The 22056-nt window shown below is 37.8% G+C and overlaps 1 protein-coding gene across 1 annotated transcript in view; it reads right to left on the bottom strand.

Annotated features, from left to right (window-relative positions):
• The window catches only part of DOCK2 (dedicator of cytokinesis 2), a 299490-nt gene that overhangs the window by 214818 nt on the left and 62616 nt on the right, over positions 1-22056 (bottom strand). Inside the window, exons 23-25 of the mRNA XM_032212175.1 lie at positions 15426-15534; positions 6773-6843; positions 6254-6357 (exon numbers count right to left, since the gene is read on the bottom strand). Coding sequence (XP_032068066.1) covers positions 6254-6357; positions 6773-6843; positions 15426-15534 — 284 coding nt within the window. The remainder of the gene's footprint in view (positions 1-6253; positions 6358-6772; positions 6844-15425; positions 15535-22056) is intronic.

Raw genomic sequence — 22056 nt, 5'->3', positions numbered from 1 at the left:
TGCTTATGTCATTATAGAGCTGAAAAAGTTATTGAGTGAAAAGGAGAGCTGAAACAGCAGGTGTAAATTAACTGAGACAGGACAATTAAAATGCCTACATTCAAAAGTGATAGGAATGTGCTTCAGCAGTAGAAGTCAGGAGTGGATAATTAAGAAAGTCTTGCCCTCCTATTGTCCCCCAGATGTGTTAAAACTATGAGCAGACAACCTGTCATATTTGAAATGCTCAGAGATTTGTAGAAGACAAGTACTGTATGGATGGAGACCACCTATGAATAATAGCATGTAGATATGGTCAGTCATGTGGAATTTCCTCTGACTTCATTTATGCAGGACTCACACAGTCAGTTTCCATTGACGGAGAAGAGTATTATCTCTTATTCTGTTTCTGAATGGAAAACAAGTTATCATTTAGGTTCTGTTCCACCACCACCCCATCCTATAATAATCTATACCCAGTTAGATACAAAATAGGTGTGATAGATTTTAAATATCTCTTACTGTGGGAAAACAATACTTTGTGCATATATAACAGAAATGGATAACCCGTACATGTTTCTGTTTACTGCATTTATTATAAACCTAAGTACTCTATAAGAGAAAATTGGAATATATACTAATTGCTATGAAATAGGAAAAATATGATAACCATGCAAGATGAGCTGCCTGCTATTTATGAAATATTGCAAACTATTTTATGCAGATTTCCATTCATCATGGACATGAATTAACTAATAAGCAACTTAGCATGCTAATCGTTGCTATTAAGATAACATAATCATTATCTTTCTGGCCTTTAATTTAGCTATATTGGCTTTTTATTGATGCCAATAGAAGTTTATATAGCTGTTTATTCCTATTCCATTTCAGATGTCTTTAAATAAAGTAGACAATCAATTCTTCCCATCATCTAAAAAATAAAATGTTATATCTGAATTAGTTTTACCTGTACTGGTGGCAAACTATATTGATTATACAAGATAGTTGTTTCTTTAATAGCTTGTGTAGAATTTCTTAACTTGCAGGACATGTTACAATGCCTCAGAATTACCACTGCATGTGACTAGCCAGAACAGACTATAAGGAGCTCGGCTGCAATATAAAGGAACTGTTTAAATGTATATACAGAAATAAACTTTAGAGACAGGTTTTTAAGTGGCTTAAGACTGTATAAAGCTCCTGATCAACCTTGTTCCTGCCTCAGTGATTTTCCAAAACAAGCTGATCTTAGTTAACTGGAAATTTGCTGTGAGAAGGGAAAGCAACTTTGAACTAAAAATAAGTAAATTTTCATACTTATGAAAATGTGTACCTTTAAATTCATTTAAAACATACAGTATCTTGCTTACTATTTTAGAGTATTATTCTACCATGAAATAAATTAAAGATGATTTCAACTGAAGTTCAGCTCTACACAGACCTATCCATTTAAAGAATTTTTGGCAACTGAATTGAGTTCTTCTGAGATGGTTTTATTTAGGACTGGCTTGTTCTATAGAAAAAGACTGAGGCTGACTTTGAAATGCAATATAATTGGTGTCTACACTGCATAGCTAGTTTTCTTATCCCAGTAGCACCTTCCCAGTCTTTCCACTTTTTAAACTTTAACAGCTGGGTAATACAAAAAAAAATCTTCCTGTTTTGACCTTACGAAAACAGAACAGCAGAACCTTAGTTGCAGTTTGAATAGAGAAATGCTTTCAAGGCTAAAACAAATTATACAACTCAAGAGACTTCTTGACTAAGTAATTTTTGGATGAGGAAATTGCATCTAAGATTATTGCAGCATATACACTTCATGTTGCAATATGCTTATAATTAACAGGATGTCCTTTTAAAAATATGCATACAGTGATATCCCGTACTCATTTTTAATTGTTTCCAGGAGAAGCAATGGATACAAAAAATGATGAGTAGCAAACAAAATTTTCCCATAAGGAATAATGTGATGAGTCACAAGGCAGCTGACACAGACAACTTCTAGCTTGCGCATCGAATACCAAAGATGTGATGATTACCATAATAAAATGTTTGCATCAAAAAGCATTGAGTACCCAAATTGATGAGTTTCAATGCCGTTGACTACCAAAGTACTACTGTACTTATGCAATTCCAAAATTATGAATTTTTACTATAGGAATGCTTTAGACTTGTCTATAGTAAGACATGCCATTTTCATAAAGGATGTTAATTATCCTATTTTGGACACAGCTGGGCAGACCTTAAAAAAAGTCAAATTTGATTTGTGCTTGGATAGAGAGCACCAGGCATAGGGAAATCAACAAAAAAAGTCCTTAAAAAAGCAACAGTAAAGCACTCCTTTACTTTATCTTAAGAACTGTGTAACGTACTTATAGCCTCATTAGAAGTCTCAAGAAGTGAACCTTATTCAAAAGAAATGCTGCTTTGCAACTGATACAAAGCACATAAGTGATGATGGGTTTGTTTGTCATTTCCCCTTGAAATATTTTTATTTTAACTGACCTTAGGGGTAACTCACTTCTAAAGAACAATTGGGAAATGGAGTTAAAGGAGAAGAGGAGAATCATGGAAAAGAGAATTCACTGCATTGTTTCCATTTACTTTTGAAAAATGTAAAAAGTATATGTATCCTACCAACCTTACTTCAGAAGACCTACTTTAGAATACCTAACATGTCACAATAGCTTGTGACTCACTATATTATTCTTTATGGGAAAAATTTGCTAGATGACAGAAAGTCATCCCAGAAGTCCTTCCTATATCCGAAGAGATGAATTTGCAGCAGTGGTGGGTTTCAAAAATTTATAGAACCTCTTCTGTAGATTTGGCCTGCTTTGTGGGAGTGGTTTGCCGGCCATGTGATGGGGTGGGAGTGGCTTAATGGCCATGTGACTGGGTGGGAGTGGCTTGCCAGCCACGTGACTGAGTGGGAGTGGCTTGGCAGTCATATGACTGGGTGGGCGTGGCCAACTTGTAAAATGAGGTGAAACTCACTTAACAACGCTCTTGCTTAGCAACCAAAATGTTGGCTCAGAATCTCTGACATTTGAAGCACGCAAATCTTAAAGCTGTCAAGTTACAAGACCCTTGTACCCCTAACCCTTTAGGAAAAACAACCCCAGGGGTGTTCAAACTTGACAGCTTTAAGACTTGTAGACCTCAGCTCCCAGAATTCGTCTTCTCGCTCTTCATCTTGATGATGTGCATACGGGCAGGGGGAGGGAGCTGGAACCGGTTCTAAATGGCACGGTAGATTTGTGGAACCTCTTCTATAGAAGAGGTTAGAACTGGCAGGAACCCACCCCTGATTTGCAGGAATTCCTTCCGCTGTAACTTTCAGACGTATGTACCATAATTTAATAGTTCAACGTACATTTTGCAAAATGTTTTGGATTATCCTCTAGGCCACTGCTGCCAAACTCCCAGCCCAAGGGCCAGATACATCATGTGCTGACCACACCCACACCCAGTTAAGCAAAAGGGGGGAAAGTCCTGATATGTCATGTGACGCTGCCGTGATGATGTGAGTGTGACACCCCTGCTCTAGGCCATATAGAGTTTCATCCCTTTATGAAAAACCTAGATTTGTAGCAGCTCTCTAGTTCAGCAGATGTTTTTGTCACCATGGAGTCCCTTATCAATATGCTTGGGTATAAGATAATTTCCCAAGTGCACTATGTCACTGTGTTCTTTTGCAATTTTCAAAGTGTTTTTATTTTATTTTAATAACCATGCCATGCATTTGGTTATTATTATTTTTGCTAAGGGTTTTACACATGGCAGAGTAAACAAGATTCTAACATTGTAATCCTATTCAGATTTATTCAAAAGTTGTAAGCACTAACAAATTTAATGGGACTTAATCCCAAGTATTGAGGTGGTGAGGTTTTTGGCCTTTTCTTAATGTAACAGTGAGTTTATACAGGTTCATATATCCATGAAGTACTGATCCATAATTTATCCAATTACCCCCATTTTCTGGATCTGCATACTAAACTGTTACACCAAACATGTGCATTAGGTTTGCACAATTTGGCTGGTGATGACACCAGTGGTTGACTGGTTTGTGTTCTCATGTGAACTCACTCATGGAATTAGCCACTGACCTGAATTAACAGCTTCACATTGTCTTGCTAAAACTAACAGTAATTTTTTTTAAAGAGTTTGGCAGCTGCAGTTTTTAAAATGCAGAAACTGTGGCCATCATAAATTATTTGGCATGTAAGAAAGGTTCACTTGACAGATTTATCAAGTAATTGGGCAGTCACTTAAAGGAAAAAAAAATGTCTCCCCAGCAAGATTTGCTGTTTAATTTGTGTCCTTTAATGGAGATATCTGACTAAAAAAGATCCCAGACAGATTTCAAATTTATGTTACCATTCCTAAATGTAACTCACTATAATTCTAATTTAAAATCTCCAATATCTTTTAAAGAATATTATTATTAACTTTCGACTTTACCACTCATGTATTTGTGTTGCTTTTAAGATATGAGGACCAAAAGCAACAGAGGGAAGGGGTAAAAGCATCAGATCCCATCATATCAGTGGTGGTTGCAGGCAGTACACTCCGGTACGGGCGTACCAGAGTGAACCTGGAGCACCGGATACTATTCCAGTATGGTACTCCAGAGGGCCCACCTGCCCTCCCTTGCTTCTTACCATCCTTTTACATCTTCATTGCTTCCGCGCACATGCACAGCTCGTGCAGTGCCTGCGTGATGCTCCTCTGAGCAGCTGGAGCATCGCGGAGGCTCACAGAAGGACCAAGATGCATGCATGCACTGCTCACATATGCACGTGCACTGCACACATTTACGTGGATGCCAGCAAGCCCGTCCCAACCTCTGAATCCACAACCCACCACTGCATCATATTTATATTCATTAATTCAAAAGTCACTTTTATGTAACATTTAAATTATTACAAAGTAAATCTTATTTTGACTGATTTAAATCATCTAGATGAAAACATAGCATTGAGTTGTGAAAAGAATTTCTTGATTTCTTTTCATCATATTTTATAAAACTCTTTGAGACAATCACATAGGTTTCCTCCAGGCACAATTAATGGCGTCCTTACAATAAAAAATGAGTGGTAGCTCTGTTTTGCAAACATTTTCATGAATCATTGGAATGTTCTAAATAACCTTTCTATATTGTTATTAAGTTATGGGTTTCCTTTAATGGTTTTTGACATAACTTACTTTTAAAGTAACTAATGGGATGAGATTTCCCCAGTGAAATCCCAGAGGAAAAGTAGATGCCAGTTAGGTTTACATTTGATCTAAGTAATGTTGTAGAAATTTCAATGTACCTAAAATTTGCTAACTAATTAGAAAAACTTGTATAATATTTATTTGCCTGGCTTCTCTTGTGCTGCATGCACATACACCTTTTACAAAGAAACCAGGATCATGTGCTACAGTAAGACAAAACACCACTGGCTGTTATTCCTCACTGACAACAGTCCAAAAGGAGTTATGGCATCTTTCCAAAGGCATTTCAGAGAATAAAAGGGGTTGCCTCTCTTGGCTGCATGGAATCAGTGAGAAAGATCACTGCTTGTAATTATAACTAAGAGTCCATCCCTCTAAAGGAGATAGATTTTTCCAACTCTAAAATACATATTGTCCAAACAAATGTCATGATTCCAGGTTTTCCTCTAGGCTAACTACTACTCTGTCTCTCTCTCTCTCTCTCTCTCTCTCTCTCTCTCTCTCTCTCCCATCAATCCATCCATCATCTATCTATCATCATTCAAATTTCAGCCTTCTTACCATTAAAAATAATCTGGAATTGGGGTAACTTTGCAAAAACCAAAACAAGAGAAATGCTAATGCCATTTTTTTATTTCTTGGTAGATTGGACATAATAGTTAATAATAAATACTGCCAGATGGAAGGCCCAAATGAAATGCAAAAAGTAGCTTTGCTTCATAAAGATACAGAGTGTGTCCTGTGACCCTCTAATTCTTAGATGAGTTTAGCGCTACCCATTCTCATAATATGCCCTCATAGCTATTCCACTTGCAGCCACTGGGAGGTTGAACTGGGTAGAAGAAAGTTACTGACATGCCAAACACAAGCAATCCATTTACAACCCAGTAGTACAGTACATATTTTTATTCATATTAAACCAATGCTTTTCAAACCAAAATTATAGTGGTTTGGGATGATTAAGTTTACTAATGCAACTTTATAAGAAGGAGCCATGCCTATGACTTTTGAAGAGGACTTTATGAAGACTAAAGTGGTTCTAACTATTACTTACCTTGTTTTTTAAAGAGACTGCTGTGTACAATTTCTGTCATTGATTGAACTTTTTGCTTCTGCAACTTTGCTGGAATGCAGGTGAAAAATTCATGTAAAAGCTGGCTGTAGATAAAAAAAGATAAGATCGATCAGAATGTTTGGTCAGGAAATTGCTAAGACTTAAGGCAGTCATGCAAAGAGTATGAGGAGTGGTTTATTTTGAGAAAAGGTAATATTAAACAAATAAGAAACTATACAAAGTCCCTTGTGTATATAGCAGGTAATTGGGAAAAAACCTTAATGAATAAAAAATTAAAGTTTCTGTATCTAGTTGAATGAATTTCATGGTTTCTGGGCAAGTTTCTTATGCAAATGGCATTGCTTACATTATGCTTGAAATTATGTAAGACTGAACCAGCAGAGTCGAGATTTATGCCAGGAAGGTACTGCAATCTGCAATGTGACTATCTGAAGATACATGCCAAAATTGCAGGCATTTAAATGCCCTGATGCTTTGGAATTCCACATGTCATCTCACCTGAGCAATCTGACATCAAAGACTGTTTCTACATCTTGGAGAACAGATGCAATATACTTCAAGGCAGCCATCTGAAAGAAAAATAGTTCATCATATTTTCTGTTTTTCGAAAGTCCAAATAAGCTTACATAATTTAGAACTAGGCTTCACTAAAGACCAAAACAGGACCTATATCCAGAAGCATCAACTTGTCTTTAGTAAACTGGACTCTGGAGAGTATGGAGAAACCAACAACACCTTCCAGATTACTTTTCCTGGGAAATACCTTACCATTAACTTTTCATTTACCAAAATTACAGCCTATATTTTTTCTCTAGATCTCCTTCTATTGACTCATACCTATAACAATTATATATATAGACTTTATCAAACTCCATTGTCAAGTCATTTAGACACATTGTTTTAACGGTGAAATTATCTTCCACATGTCTTTAACAATCTAGATTTTCTAGAACTGGCTCCTACTGTGTGTAATAGGCATACATTTTCTTTCTTTGGGGAGGTTCCGATTTTAAGTAGCTTTTTTTCCCTTCTAAAAAAAGTTACTGGGCTCATGGGATCAGCAGAGGTCCTGGGAATCAGCAGAGATCCCCCACTATCCCAAATTTTAGCTTCTGAAGGCCAAATTAGATCACTGTAATGTAAAGGAGTTTTAGGAAGCCATTTTCACAACAGAACTGCAGGATTAAGCAAAATATGTATGTAAACTTTTTTCTCACCTGTGCAGCAGCTATATGTTTACCACTAAAAAGCAATGACATATTGGGGTCTGATTTACGGAACTTTTCTAAGAAGTATATCTCACTTTCTCTAGGTCACTTTGACCATTAAATGAATTCCACAGAATAGTGAGAAAGTCTCCTGCCTTTCAGAGGCTTTTTAAACTATACAGTATGTTAAATTTTGATCATAATAAACAGCATTTGTCTGCCTACTTATTTCATCCCAAATCCACTTCCCAAAACATAATTATTGCATTATAAATGTTGGATGGATACGTTTCATCCTTTCTGGGATATGAAGAAAGGTATGTGTTATATAAGCCTAATGTGTATTGCCTTCTACTTCAACCTTCAAGAAATGCCTATAGAACTCCAGGTTGAATTTTGGCCTTTGGTTGGGTTTAAATTCCCAGAGCTAGGAAGTTAACAGAGTGAACTAGCCAGTCATGGTCTGATGAAGGTTTTTAAAAAACTAACTAAACTAAAAACTAACTAAAAGCAAAGAAAACAAAAACACAGTGTTACTTGTGCTATGGTGCTATATATACATACACACAAACACACGCACATATATATACATACATAAATACAGTGTTTCCCTGAAAATAAGACAGGGTCTTATTTTCTTTTGCCCCATGAAATATGGCCTTGAGCTTATTATAGGGGGGATGGCTTATTGTTTTGGAGTTGCTGGGCAGCTGCTCCCTTGCAAACTGGCTCCCGAAGAGCCGGGCACAGCCTCAGGGGCGAAGCAGCCATGGGGTGACCACGCTCACGAGCAACTGCCCGGCAAACCCTCTCTCCAGCCGGGCAGAGCACCATTCACTGACCTTGGGCGTATCCCTAAGGCGCCAAGGAATGTGGCACTCTGCCCGCTCCCCAGCTCCCATGACACATTTGGGATAGCCCCTAGGTCAGTGGATGGAGCTCTGCATTGCTGGAGAGGGTGGTTACACGAGCCCCTGTTCCACCCCCGCCGCACTCCGAGCATAACTTCTTCTCTGGCTTCTAAACTCCAAAACTCAGCTGCCAAGTCTTCCAGTACTCTTCCAGCACTCTCTGTCTGGAAAACTGTCTGGCAGCCGGCCCACAACCATAGAGCATCCTCCGAGAGTGGCTGCTGCTGGAAGACTCAGCAGCTGAGAACACCTTTGGTGCTCTGCCTGGCCAGACGGGGGGTTGTCCAGGGGGCTTGTTTCTTAGGCCTGGGCTATATTTTTGTCCATGTGAAGAATGTGGCAAGGCCTTAGTTTCAGGACAGGTCATATTTTTGGGAAAACACGGTACATACATAAATACATACACCATATTTTTGGACTATAAGATGCACTCCCCCCTCCAAAGTGGGTGAAAATGTCTGTGCATCTTATAGAATGTTGTCAAAGCCCTGCCCACCTGCCGCTTCCCACCCTTCGGCCTCTGCCTCCTAGCATTTTGCCTCCTTGCAGCAAACAGCAAACAGCCCGCAGCACAGCCTGATTTAGCACGAGCAGCTGATTGATGGTTGGATCTGTTTCACGGAATACCACTGATCAGCTGCTCCAGGCTGTGGGTATCACAGCTGGCCATTGATGCCATCACTGCCCATCACCACCCTTTGCTGAAAAAGGGGCGCACGGAGACTGAAAATGTTTGAGCAATAGATGGAGGTAGTGATAGGCAGTGACAGCACTGATGGGTGGCAGCAATCCCCGCAGTCTGGAACAGCTGATTAGTGTAATTCTGGAAGGTAGGTTCTACTGCTAACCAGCTGCTCGTGCTAAATCAGGCTGTGCTGACCAGAGTGTTTGCTGATTGCTGCAAGAAGGTAAATTGGTGGGAGGCAGAGGCAGATTTTTTTTGTTGTTTTCCTCCCAAACAGCTAGGTATATCTTATAGTCCAGAACATCTTATACTCTGAAAAATATGGTGGATAGATAGATAGATAGATAGATAGATAGATAGATAGATAGATAGATAGATAGATAGATAGATAGAGAGAGAGAGAGAGAGATGTAGATGTAGATGTAGATGTAGATATAGATATAGATGTATGTATGTATGTATGTATGTATGTATGTATGTATGTATGTATGTATATTTGTATATATTTGGGCATACCAGGGGTTGTGACTTATATATATATATATATATATATATATATATATGTGTGTGTGTGTGTGTGTGTGTGTGTGTGTGTGTGTGTGTGTATTGTATTTGCCTCTGCCTACTTTGTTTTAGCCTGGTAAAAAAATATTCCTAATAAGCAAAACCACTCAGAATATTAGCCATGCTCATGGCTGTTGAATATTGTATGAGGAGGTATTTGACTACTCACACTGCAACTTTAATATTTGGGATGGTTCCATCACAACAAATTTTATGACTGTAGAGGATACGTGATGAAAATTAAGAGTCTCTCAAATTTGGTAACCAGAAAACAAGTCTTTGTGATCTTTTACTGTCATGGCAGTAGAACTGAAACCATGGCACAAAAGAAATAAAAAGTTCTTTCCAAGTTTTCCCCCCAAGAATATATTGTCCAATAATGCTGTCCAACAGAGAAACACTAGAGTTATGAGACTATTGCTTGCCCTTTCCATAGACTACATATATGAAGAAGTGTTAATGACCCGCCAGAAATTACACTGCTATAATTTTCAAAGGAAAGAAAATATAAAGTAAAAAGCAGTTGACAACAAGCTTCCCTTCCAGGAGTATAAGATCCTTCTGAACACCAGTTGCAGAGAAAGGACAGCAGCAAAGGGCTATGAATCCATCTCCTCCTTATGAGCATCTAACATTTATTTATTTATTAATCTCATTTCTACAGCACCTATCTAAATGACTCTGAGTGGTTTACAATAAATACATAAAACTGATTTATATACGTAAATACAGCAAAGTTAAAGCAGAATTAAGAAGGAAGTTAAAATTAAGATTTTTGTTGGGTCCAACTCCTTGTGACCCTTTGGCGCATAGAGTGTCAGGCCCTCCTGTCCTCTACTCTCTCTCAGAGTTTGCCCAAATTTATTCCCACTGTGTCAATGACACTATCTAACCATCTCTTCCTCTGCTATCCCCTTTTCCTTTGGCCTTCAATCTTTCCGAACATCATTTTCCAGTGACTCCTCTCTTCCCATTAGGTGGCCAAAGTATATAAGCAAAATTAAGATATTACAAATTTAAAAAGGGCAGAGGGGATATCATTGCTTCCCCAGCCACACACATGGTCATCGTCTCTCTTTGACCTCCATGCCACGTCCCATGGCTTCATGCTCTAACCACTTCAGTTCCATTTTTAAGGCATAGTATTGTGCCCCTTCATTCCATCAAGAGAGCTAACATGAGAAGTCCTTTTTATAGTACTGCTGGAGTAAAAGAACCTGGTGAATTAAAATGTGTTGTGTATTTTTATCCCATATGTCTTTCAAGAAACTTAGGGTGATGGACATCTTGCATAACTTCTTTTATGTTGATCTTAACCTTTGGCAGTCAACAATTCTGTGGATTGTTTGTTTTACCTTCAAAACAGCTGGAAATATAAACATGCAAAAATAATATTGTAATAAAAATGCAGCCATTGATAATAAAAGTTTAAATTATTTCACAAGTGAGGAGGCACACTATTTAAAAATAGTAGTAATACAGAACATTAGATTTAATCAAATCACTCTCTCAGCAAAATTTAACCTAAATAATGTGGGCAAAGGGAGTTTAAACAGGATATCCTAACACATAAAAAACCACCAATCAGTTGGTTTTTATAGATAAACCTCCAAGGCTGATCTCTACTTTTAAACAAGCTCATAAGGATGCAGACAGTCCTTCAAAAATCTTGATCTAAATCATTTTTATCTTGTGTAATCTGTCTCTAAGAAAGAATAATGTCTAAAGAATCCAGAAGCCCAAATTTCCCAAGAATAATTAATACAATGTGATAAGAATATGAACTTGAGACATGCTCATGAATATATGCATTTTCATCACTCCTTCCACAATATGCCTTAAACAATGTTACACACATATAAAATTTTACCCTCCTTTCTCCACCTTGAGCTACTTTTATTTTAAGTGCCTGATAGTGACAGCATTTTCTTCAGGTCAATGACATAAAATTATTCTAATTATTTAGAGAGGAATATGAAATTGAAACTGACTCTTCATAGCACTGCTAGATCCCTTTAACAAAAATACTTGATACCAGCCAGAAGATTCTTTAAAAAAACCTCTTGAGTGGGGGGGGGGGAATCTCCTCTCCTCCTAAACCTAGAGCCAGAACTAAGATTATTTCTGCAGTTTCATTCTGCATCATTTGTTAAGCTTAATGTTATGACTGAAGTAGTTCTTCCATCTCATTGATACCCAGCTCATGTACACACTGCTGTGGTATTTCCATTTTTGTGTCTACCTTTTCTAATATATTTGGCACCTTATCTTTTCCCACTGCAGAAAGCTCACATAAAAGAAACATTTACTTTCCTTGTGGTTTCAATCTCTTCTCATCCTACTACAACAATCCTAAATATTCATCCACAAACTATAATTTATTATATTAGAGCAGGCTGAGGATACCTTTGATTTCTAAATTCCTACACTTTTAAAATTGCCTCTGTTTGAGCTATAAGTTATTGTCTAAACTACACTGCAAACCAAAACTGTTTCCACTCTCACTGATATAAAAGATAAGGACACAAGTTATGCAAAAGAGTTTCCTTAGATGCCTTCTATTTTTTTTCTGTCCTAGAGTAGTGTTCCCTCCAAGCTGTGCACCTGTGCGACCACGCACATAACAAGAAAACACCGTGCACAAGTTTCAAACTGCAGTGCAGCATTTCTTTAAATGTGACTGAAAATATCCCTCCTCCCTCCCTTCTCTATCTGCACTGAACTCTCTCCTCCATCTGGTGATTGGTAAAATCAAGGAAGACTCTGCCCGGAGTCCGATGTCGCTGCAGAAGGGAGAATTCCCATTGGTCCTGTGGGGCTTCATCGGTTCCTCAGAAAAAGTGATTCGCTGGTTGTAGCCTGCGTTTCTCTGCACATACGGGGTTTCTCAGGCATCGCGTTGTCTGAAGCCCCGTTCTGGACTGGGCAGACTTTCTGCGATCCCTTCGCTTCGGGCAGAAAGGAAACCAGCATGGAATTGGACTGCCTGAGCTAAAGGGGACCACGGGATCTTGAGACTTCATTTTTGAGCAGTACCAATCCATTCCGTTCTTTCTTTCCCTTTCTGTCCTTCTATCTTCCTTTTCCTTTTCTTTTTCCTTTTCTTTTTCCTTTTCTTTTTCCTTTTCTTTTTCCTTTTCTTTTTCCTTTTCTTTTTCCTTTTCTTTTTCCTTTTCTTTTTCCTTTTCTTTTTCCTTTTCTTATTCCTTTCCTTTCTCCTTTCCTTTCTCCTTTCCTTTCTCCTTTCCTTTCTCCTTTTCTTCTTTTCCATTTCCTTTCCTTTCTCTTTTCCTTTCCTTTCCTTTTCCTTTTCTTCTTTCCCATTTCCTTTCCTGTCTCCTTTCCTTTCTCTTTTCCTTTCCTTATTTCATTTTCCCTTTTTTCCCTTCCCTTTCCCTCCCTTCTTCATCCTTTCCTTTCTTCTTTACCATTTCCTTTCCTTTTTCCTTTCCTTCTTTTCCATTTCCTTTCCTTTCTCTTTTCCTTTCCTTTCTCCTTTCCTTTTTCCTTTCCTTCTTTTCCATTTCCTTTCCTTTTTCCTTCTCTTCTTTCCCATTTCCTTTCCCTCACCCTCCCTTCCCTTCCTTCTTTCCTTCCTGGGGTCTGAGGGGGAGGGAGGGGACCCTTTTCCTCCTTGCCCCCCTCCCCAACATCTGCTCTGATGGCAATTATAGTTTTTTTTTAAAGAGAGACATCTTCATCCATTTTTAGCCTTATTATTTTGAGTTTTATACTAGATGTTTCAATCTACAGATCTTAAACTCTAAACTGGAAAGGTGGGATTCAAAGCAGAATTTATGTTGTTGTTGTTTTCTTTACTAGAGTGCTTAGTTGTGCTACATTGCAGGCTATTTGATTGTCCAGAGCTTAGCAGCAAGATTATTTAGGTTATAAGATTTCATAATAGGACCTCAAAACAAAAATGACACACAGAATGTCCAAACAGATAAATCATTTTTTGCTTAACCTGCTTGGGACTTCAGCATGTATTTTCACATATATATATGTAAAGCAATCCTTTTTCAAGGACAAGTGGTAGACTTTATGAAAGACAAAATTAGTTTTCAGCAATTGCAGAGCAAAACAGAACATATACAGACCTTGACTTACAACCACAACTGAGCCCAAATTTTTTGTTGCTAAGCAATACCAGTGGTTGAGTGAATTCTGCTCTATTTTGCAACCTTTCTTGCAACAATTGTCAAGTGAATCACTGCAGTTTTTAAGTTAGCAACACAGTTGTTAAATGAATCTGGCTTTGCTTGCCAGAAGGTCGCAAAAGATGATCACATGTCCCTGGGACACTGCAATATGAGTCAGTTGCCAAGGGCCTGGATTTTGATCATGTGACCATGGGGATGGTGCAACGGTTGTGAAAATTGGCTTCAGTTCTTTTGCAACTTTGAACAATCACTAAATGAACTGTTGTAAGTCAAGGATTACCTGTAATGGCAAAATTTACCTTGGTTCAGGGAGAGCAAATGGTAGGTTTTTTCAGTTCTTCTACCATTATAATAATGTGGAAATCAGTATGGGTTACCCTAGGTCAGCACCTAAAAATCTGAGATCCCTCTTCAGCCACATTGATCAAGCCATAATGAACTGACTGGACTGCTGGCTTGAATCAGTGCTCCTCCCATTATAAATGTGGCATATGGTTCTAAACCAACATTTAGAACAAAGGTCCAGGAGCTAGCTAACTCACTAGAGCCTCACCAGTGGTGGGATTCAATTTTTTTTTACTAATGGTTCTAAGGGTGTGGCTTGGTGGGCATAGCTTGGCTTGGTTTGGTGGGCATGGCAGGGGAGAGATACTGCAAAATCTCCATTCCCTCCTCACTTCAGGGGAAGGATACTGTAAAATCCCCATTTCCTCCCGATCAGCTGGGATTCAGAAGGCAGAGAATAAATGGGGGCAGTCAGAGGTGGTATTTACCGGTTCTCCAAACTATTTAAATTTTCTGCTACCAGTTTTTATTTTATTTATTTTGTAAAATATGAATTAGATAATAGATAAAAGTATAGACATGATTATAGATACATGAAATGAATACGAATACAAGAGAATATTAGGGCAGGGACAGTAGGCATGCTGGTGCATTTATGCATGTCCCTTAAAGACCTCTTAGGAATGTGGTGAGGTCAACAGTAGACAGACTAAGGTTAAAGTTTTGGGGGGTTGGGAAGAAACCACAGTATCAGGTAGAACATTCCAGGCATTGACAACTCTGTTACTGCAATCAGGTTTGGAGCAGTTTACCATAAGTTTGTATCTATTGTAAGCTCGTGTGCTGTTGTGGTTGAAGCTGATGTAGTCGTTGACAGGTAGGTTCTCCAGAACTGTCATAACCTGCTGAATACCACCTCTGATCCCCACTAGTCTAAGGAAATAGGGAAACATAACAGGATAGACCAGAAACCAAATTCTAATTGGTATGTGTATTGTACCAGAAAATTCTACAGAAAAGTTCTACAGAATACCTTTCTGTGAACTGTCCGTGTCACTCAAGAAAAAGTGGGATATCCCAAAACTAACAAGTTGCTTGTTAGAATGGATAAATTGGAAGAAAGTTCATGTTTTGGAATGGAAGTTAATAAACACCACCCTATTTACACTTTTTCTATGCACTTTTGTTAAAGACAGTGTTTCTCCAACTTGGCAACTTTATGATGTGTGGACATCTTAAAGCTGGAGAATTCTGGGTGTTGAAGTCCACACACCTTAATGTTGCAAAGTTTGAGAAGCACTTCTCTAAAGCACTGAAGGAAAAAAATAAGCAAACCTGTAATAAAATAGCTGTTTTATGTTGACTTCTCATCAGATTGTTGATTGACTCAAAAAGTCTCCTCATGGCTTCTTCAAATTCTGTCAGTTCTTTACCTTCATATAGTCTGAAAGGAGAGGGAAAAAATACAGAATAGCATTTCAAACTTGAATTTCCATCAAACAATAAATGTATTGAATATTACTATACTAGATGCATGTTGTGTTCTAAACAAAAACAAAAAAACAAAACCCTTCTAGGTCTATCCATGGATCCAGCACTCTCCCCCCCCCCCATTTCCTGTTAAAGCTTTTAAACAAAAATCCCAAAATCTAGTTAGATTACTGAAAAAAAGCAATTATGTCTGGAAGAGTTAGCAGTAAAAGGAAACCAGGCCACCAAGGAATATGGTGGCTGGACACCATCAAAGCTGACACCAGCCAGAGGATAGAACAACTCAACGAAATAGTGTGAAGGAAGATGTGGAGAGACCTGGCCCATAGAATCATCAAGAGTCAGACACAACTGAAAGGATAGCATCATCACCACCATCTTCACCATCATCATCCAGTTGAGTCATCTAATGCAATTTCCTGACTGGAACACACTGCTCTTTAAATCAGTGTTTCTCAATCTTAATCAGTGTTTCTGATTCTAAATCAGTGTTTCTCAATCTAGCAAATTTAAGATGTATAAACTTTAACTTCTAGAACTTCTAGCATGCTGAATGAGGAAAGCTGAAAGTTGAAGTCCACACATCTTAAAGGTGGCAAGGTTATTGCTCTAAATGTAAGTTGCTATTCATCTCTGACCATCAAACTGATTTTTTTCTGGCATTATTGAAATAAAGTTAAGTAGGCAAGTATCTGACTCATACTCAAATAGAGGATAGTTTTTAAAAAAATTAATCCCATCTGACAAAACAAATCCCAGGAGGGGATTCTTCTGAGTTGCCTGTCTATCAGTCTCTCCCCATCAATGACAGCATCTTCTGAATAAAACAAGTTAGATAAAATATGGCTTGCTTACTTTTAGTATGCAACTTAAGAATACTTTTGTTCTTAATTGGCATATACATAAGGTGAGTTGAAAATTATTGCTTACTTTCCTATTTATACAAATTCCATTTTTTTCTACTCATTCAATTTTTAATGAATTAAATCCTGTAATAAAAGCTTGAATTATTGTTAACTTACTAATGAGCCAATCAGGATCACTCCTATCAAAATCTCTTACATTTGAGAAGCCCTCAAAAAAACACATATCCATTATCAGCCCGGGAGGCCAACTTAGAGTAATGTAATATTTATGTACATAATTGTTTTAAACAAATAAATACAAGTGATAATTCCACCCATGATGCATTGGTCAAACCCATTTGGAACACAGTGTCTAGTTTTGGCCACCACAATGCAAGAAAGATGGAAATAATGCAGAAAAGAACAGAGATGGTGAAGGGCTTGGAACTAAATCCTCCAAATAACAATTATATAAATTGAATAAAGTTAACCTAAAAGGGAAAGAGCTAAGGGGAGATTTGATAGCAGCTCGCAGTACTTGAAGAGGAGTTGCAGGAGACAGGGTACAGTTATTATATAGTACATAACTCCTGAAGGTAGGACAAGAATCTATGGAGGTTTTACAGAGGGACATCCATATTCAAACTAAGAAGAAATTTCCTGAATGGGCCTCCTGGAGTCATGGATGCTTTATCGCTGTGTGTGTGTGTGTGTGTGTGGTTCCCACCCTTTTTTTGGCCATGCCCCACCTAAGCATATTTAAAATCCTGATGCCCCCCCCACCTCCTCCAGTGACATATAATTCTTACTTTACTGAAAAAGTGAATTCTACTCACTTGGAGGAAGCCTAAAAGGCCACCAACATGGTTTAAACAAGGTTCAAATTTTGCCCCATTAAAAATCAAATTGCCCCCCAATGGAGCCTGGGCCCCCCGTTGCGAACCACTGGTCTAAGGGTTATTTAAAACTTATCCAGTGGGCATTATCCAGAGAAGGTAAATTTTTGTATCACAAATTCCCAGCACAAATCCTACAACTTCACTGGGTAGTTTGCTTCAATAAATAAGTACTTATTATTTAGGGCATTATTCCAATAACTAATTAAGGTCTTTTTCATTCTCCTTTAAAGGTAATGGTAAGGTCACACTATCCTATGCTTTACACAGCAAATGTAACAAATTGTACTTTTCTCCTCTCTTCTCTTTCTATTTCTGAGTGCTTTTATTGTTAACCTCACTAAAATTGTTTGTTATTTGAATTAGGCATCATGGATTATGTTAACCTGGTTAAAAAGCCTTACTTTCAAATTGGCTTCAAAACCAACCACAGATACTGTAGTAACCACAGTTTCTTCCTTATCCTTATTAGATTTTACCCTGTTAATGTTTTTTATTTAAATTAAATATTCTTTAAACTCTTCTTTCTATAATTCATCATTTACACTATTTATCAGCCTTATAGCTCACATTCTAGTGTTTTACACACACATACACCAAACAGATTAAAACAAAAATCTATTTTTAAAAAGATTTAAAACATGGCATTTAGGTCAGATTGGGGCTAAGCCGTATTTGCTCGCCTACAAAGCTTGTAAAGAATAAAGGCATAATACAAATAAAACTATATGCTATCCAGAGTCCTCTAGAGTTGGTGACCAATAAATTTAATAAATAATAAAAGGAGTCATCAATTTTCTTCCTAAACTTCCCATCAATATAATATTTGATCAAAGCATGTAGCATTAATCTATCCTCTCTATATGTATAGGGAAATTTCTACACTGCCACAAAAAAGGAATTTCTTAGGTACCTACTATGACTGGATCTCTTGTAGTTTGTTAAATTATTATTGAAGAGGGTCATTCATTTATTTAGTGTAGGTAGTTAAAACCCAGCCCTCTCCAAGAAAGTGAAATATTTTAGGAAATATTAAAGGCAGAATATTATATTTCCCTGGATGAGAAATGGAGAAACATGTTTTTATGCAGGAAACAGACTCATTCTTAATAGCCCCCACCTTTGTCAATGGGTCATTAAGATCTGAGCCAGTCTACTCTTTATAACAAAGGTAGGATTAACCCTCTATGCATCTCACCACATGGCATCTGGGAAGAAGCAATGCTCAACCAAGCTTGGACTCAAAATACAGCCTACAGAGTTGCCCCTGCATGGCCCTATGGGAATCTGACAACCAATTAGAATACAAGCTCAAGTTCAAAGCCCAGAAAGAGCATAAAACCAGGGACTTTCAGCATCTCTTCCCTTTTTTCTTCTTCACCCAACATCTTGAAGCATGTGGTCACCTTTTTCACTAGGACTTCAGACCATGTGGTTCTGTCCACCATTAAAACCATCTTTCCAAGTGGCCTACATGTTTCCAGTGTCTTTTTTCCCACTTAGAACTGAACCCAAAAGGACATTTCTTAGCATATGATGAGAATATGACAGAAGAGAAGTAAACTGATGCTATGGTACATATGATCTATCCATTTAAGCTGCTTTTGTCTTGTGCTCACACTAGTTCTAACTTCTCTCCAGATTGAAAGGCCTTGGGAACAGCAAGCTACCATATGCTCCCTTGGGCAATCCTCAGTTGCTGTGCCCTCCCGCCTTTGTTTTTCAAGAAAGCAAGGGCCAATCACTTTTATTCTTGAGGTCAAATCTTCCTGGGATAGAAAAGGTATGTGAATGCGTTCTAGGTAAAATCAAATAATAACAAAAGAGACATCAAATGTGAATTGGGTTAGCAACTACCCTGAATATTATATCTCCACAATGTTTCCAAAACAAAATGTTAAAAATACATGCTTTAGTTGCATAATTTTATTGAATCAAATGTCATCTGCTTTTCCCCCCCCCCCATTTTCTTTTCTTTTTTCCTTGCAGAGAAAAATTAACATTCAAAGCTTGCTAATTAAAAGCAATATTAAGGCTGTTCCAGATCTACATTAGATAATAATAGCATTGTGGCCTTCATTATATTCAGCTTATTAACAGTCATTAAACATGACTTAATCTTCTTTATTAGCAAATAAATCTAACAATTCAGGGACACTGAAACAAAAGAGCGAAATATATGTAATTGTATGGCCTATCTTGTCCAGAACTTCTATTTGGGGAAGAATTCAACCTACCCTCACATAATGAATTAGGCATATGTCATAGTACTCCACACATTTTAATGGTACAATAGAGAAACTGAAGTAATAACATAAGTTATAAATAGTGCGCCCTATCTGGAACGTATGCAACCTCAGCTTTGAATGGACAAAAATGTTCATTTTATTGCTTATTATTTTTCCCCCTGCTTCTTGTTGGCCCTTATGGCCCCCATTCAGACAGAAGAATTGTAGATGCTCTTGGAGGTGATGCACAGACTGCTAAGTGGGGATGGAAACAGCAAGGAAAACTTTCTGCCTCAAAGACATCCTGAGAATTCTAATCGGAAGCTGCTTCCTCATGGAAAAATCCAACTGATTCTTAGGGGAAAGGTTTCTTTTTTTTTTCAGGGAAAGGGGAGAATGTTAAAATAAACGTGAGCAACGTTTTGGAAAGCCATTCACTGTGTATTTGTGGTGTGTGTGTGTGTGTGTGTGTGTGTGTGAGAGAGAGAGAGAGAGAGAGAGAGAGAGAGAGAGAGAGAGGGAGATTATTTCAGCTACAAAGATAAAGCCATCCTTAAGCTGAGTTCAGGACTTGCTACTCACTCAACTATAGACTCAACTATGCCTTTTTTTGGCAACAGTTCAGAATGGGAGCCAATGCTTTCTAACAGGATACTTCCCTTTAAAGGCTACAGAGCTAATACCCTTTGGCAGTCTCCCGTCTAAATATTGAGCAGCACCAAGTATGCTTAGCTTTCAAGCAGTGGCCTGTGTAGAGTTCTATGGTCCTCCAAGAATATGCCTCAGAAGTTCTCCTAACACAGTCATATAATAAATGTAATCAAAACATTAATTTATTCCCAATACCTTGGGGAAATTGATACTATCCGAGAAGGTATGAACCTGTCTACTTTGTGGGCATGACATTGCCACAATGAAGTCTTATACAGCCTTGGTGTCTGGACAAAAATGTCTGAGGGCTCTTTGGCAAAGCCACAAAGGGCAGATTACAAAGAAGGATGGAACAGTACTGCAAGATATTGCTGAAAAGACTGCCATTGAGATCTGCAACCCATCATTATTATTTTTGCAGATTCCACTCTCCCTCTCTAATCCAAACACAGCAGATGAGATATCATGAACATAAAACAAAGCAAGTCAAATAAATAGAAGAGTTTTCAGGAAGGGAATATTCTGACAGGAAGTCCCAGTTATGTTATGGATAGAAAAGCTAATGCTCTCCAAGTCTTTTGGACTGCAGTTCCAACAATAGCTGTTGGATCAGAAGAAAAGTCAGCTTCCATATTCCTTTGTTACTCATTTGTTTTATATGAGGCAAAGTGGACAAGAAAGAACCAGGACAGGGTGAAGGCTGGGCTTGTGGTTGCCAAGGCAGTTATCTCCCATATTCGGACTATTTATGTACTGTTGCTTCTGAGCCAGACACCAATGACCAGCTGCTACTATATGCTGTTATATAGCAGCAGATGTCTGCAGGCTCCCCATGATGGTAACCTTCAACAATATTTACAAAGGACTAAGTATTTGGTCCATTTCCTATCACCCAAAAATATATGCATATTTCTTTAAACCACAAAGAATTGATTCCATTCAGATATTGTGCAATTAAAGAATATGAGTAATGATTCATTTTATAATTGGTTTCTAACGTCACATCTCTTAAAGGATGCAATTATGTTTCTGCAATTTGTAATTCCTTTTTATCTGAGGAACAGGTTGGGAAAAGACAAGGAACCCAGCCTATTAGTCCTATCCACTTCCAGTCCTGCTCCCTTGCTTTAAATATAATTGTCACAATCATTGCAAAGCATTACCTAAAACCATCTATAATATCACATAGATGCCCCTTGGCAATTATTGCCTAAAATTCAGGGATAATCATATGCCCTGCTTTAAGGATAGGACCGGCAGTGTGAAGAGCTAAAGAAGGCTTCAATCACAAGTAATGCAACTGATTAAATGAAGTTCCCTAGAGGGGCTGAAAACTGATTTCCCATTTTGCAAAGGAATATGATTTTAATTTTCATAGATGTGTCTATGTATTATAAATCCAAACGCTGGATGAAAATGATAATAACAAAAAGAATAATACACTATGGTCTTGCAAAGAAAGCCTTGTAAAAACAAAATGACTGTCAGACAAAGAGAGTGTACAATCACTTGTTCAAATCAAATGCTGTGCTCTGGTTGCCTTCCCCATTTTTTGTTAGGAAAAAGAAAATACTAAAGTAGCAGCAGAATAAATCTGATAATCTAGGAAAAGTTAGCAAGAAGAAAACAGCCTCGCTACTTATCAAATTACAAGACAGCAGGTTCATATATCACCCTAAGCCATATACCAGTCAGAGTGACATAGCAATTCACATAATACCAAGGCATGATTTATAAAACACAATGGAAAGTTCACACATTGTATTCCAAATAAAACACATATGAGCTTAGTGTGATCTGTATACCCAGTTATTCTATCTTGTTTCCTTTGTCCCCTATGATATCGGCATGATGC

Source organism: Thamnophis elegans, chromosome 2 (genome assembly GCF_009769535.1).
Source record: "Thamnophis elegans isolate rThaEle1 chromosome 2, rThaEle1.pri, whole genome shotgun sequence".
NCBI classification, from domain to species: domain Eukaryota; kingdom Metazoa; phylum Chordata; class Lepidosauria; order Squamata; family Colubridae; genus Thamnophis; species Thamnophis elegans.
The sequence above is the reverse complement of the archived record's forward strand: the minus strand, read 5'-3'. Positions and strand labels throughout refer to the sequence as shown.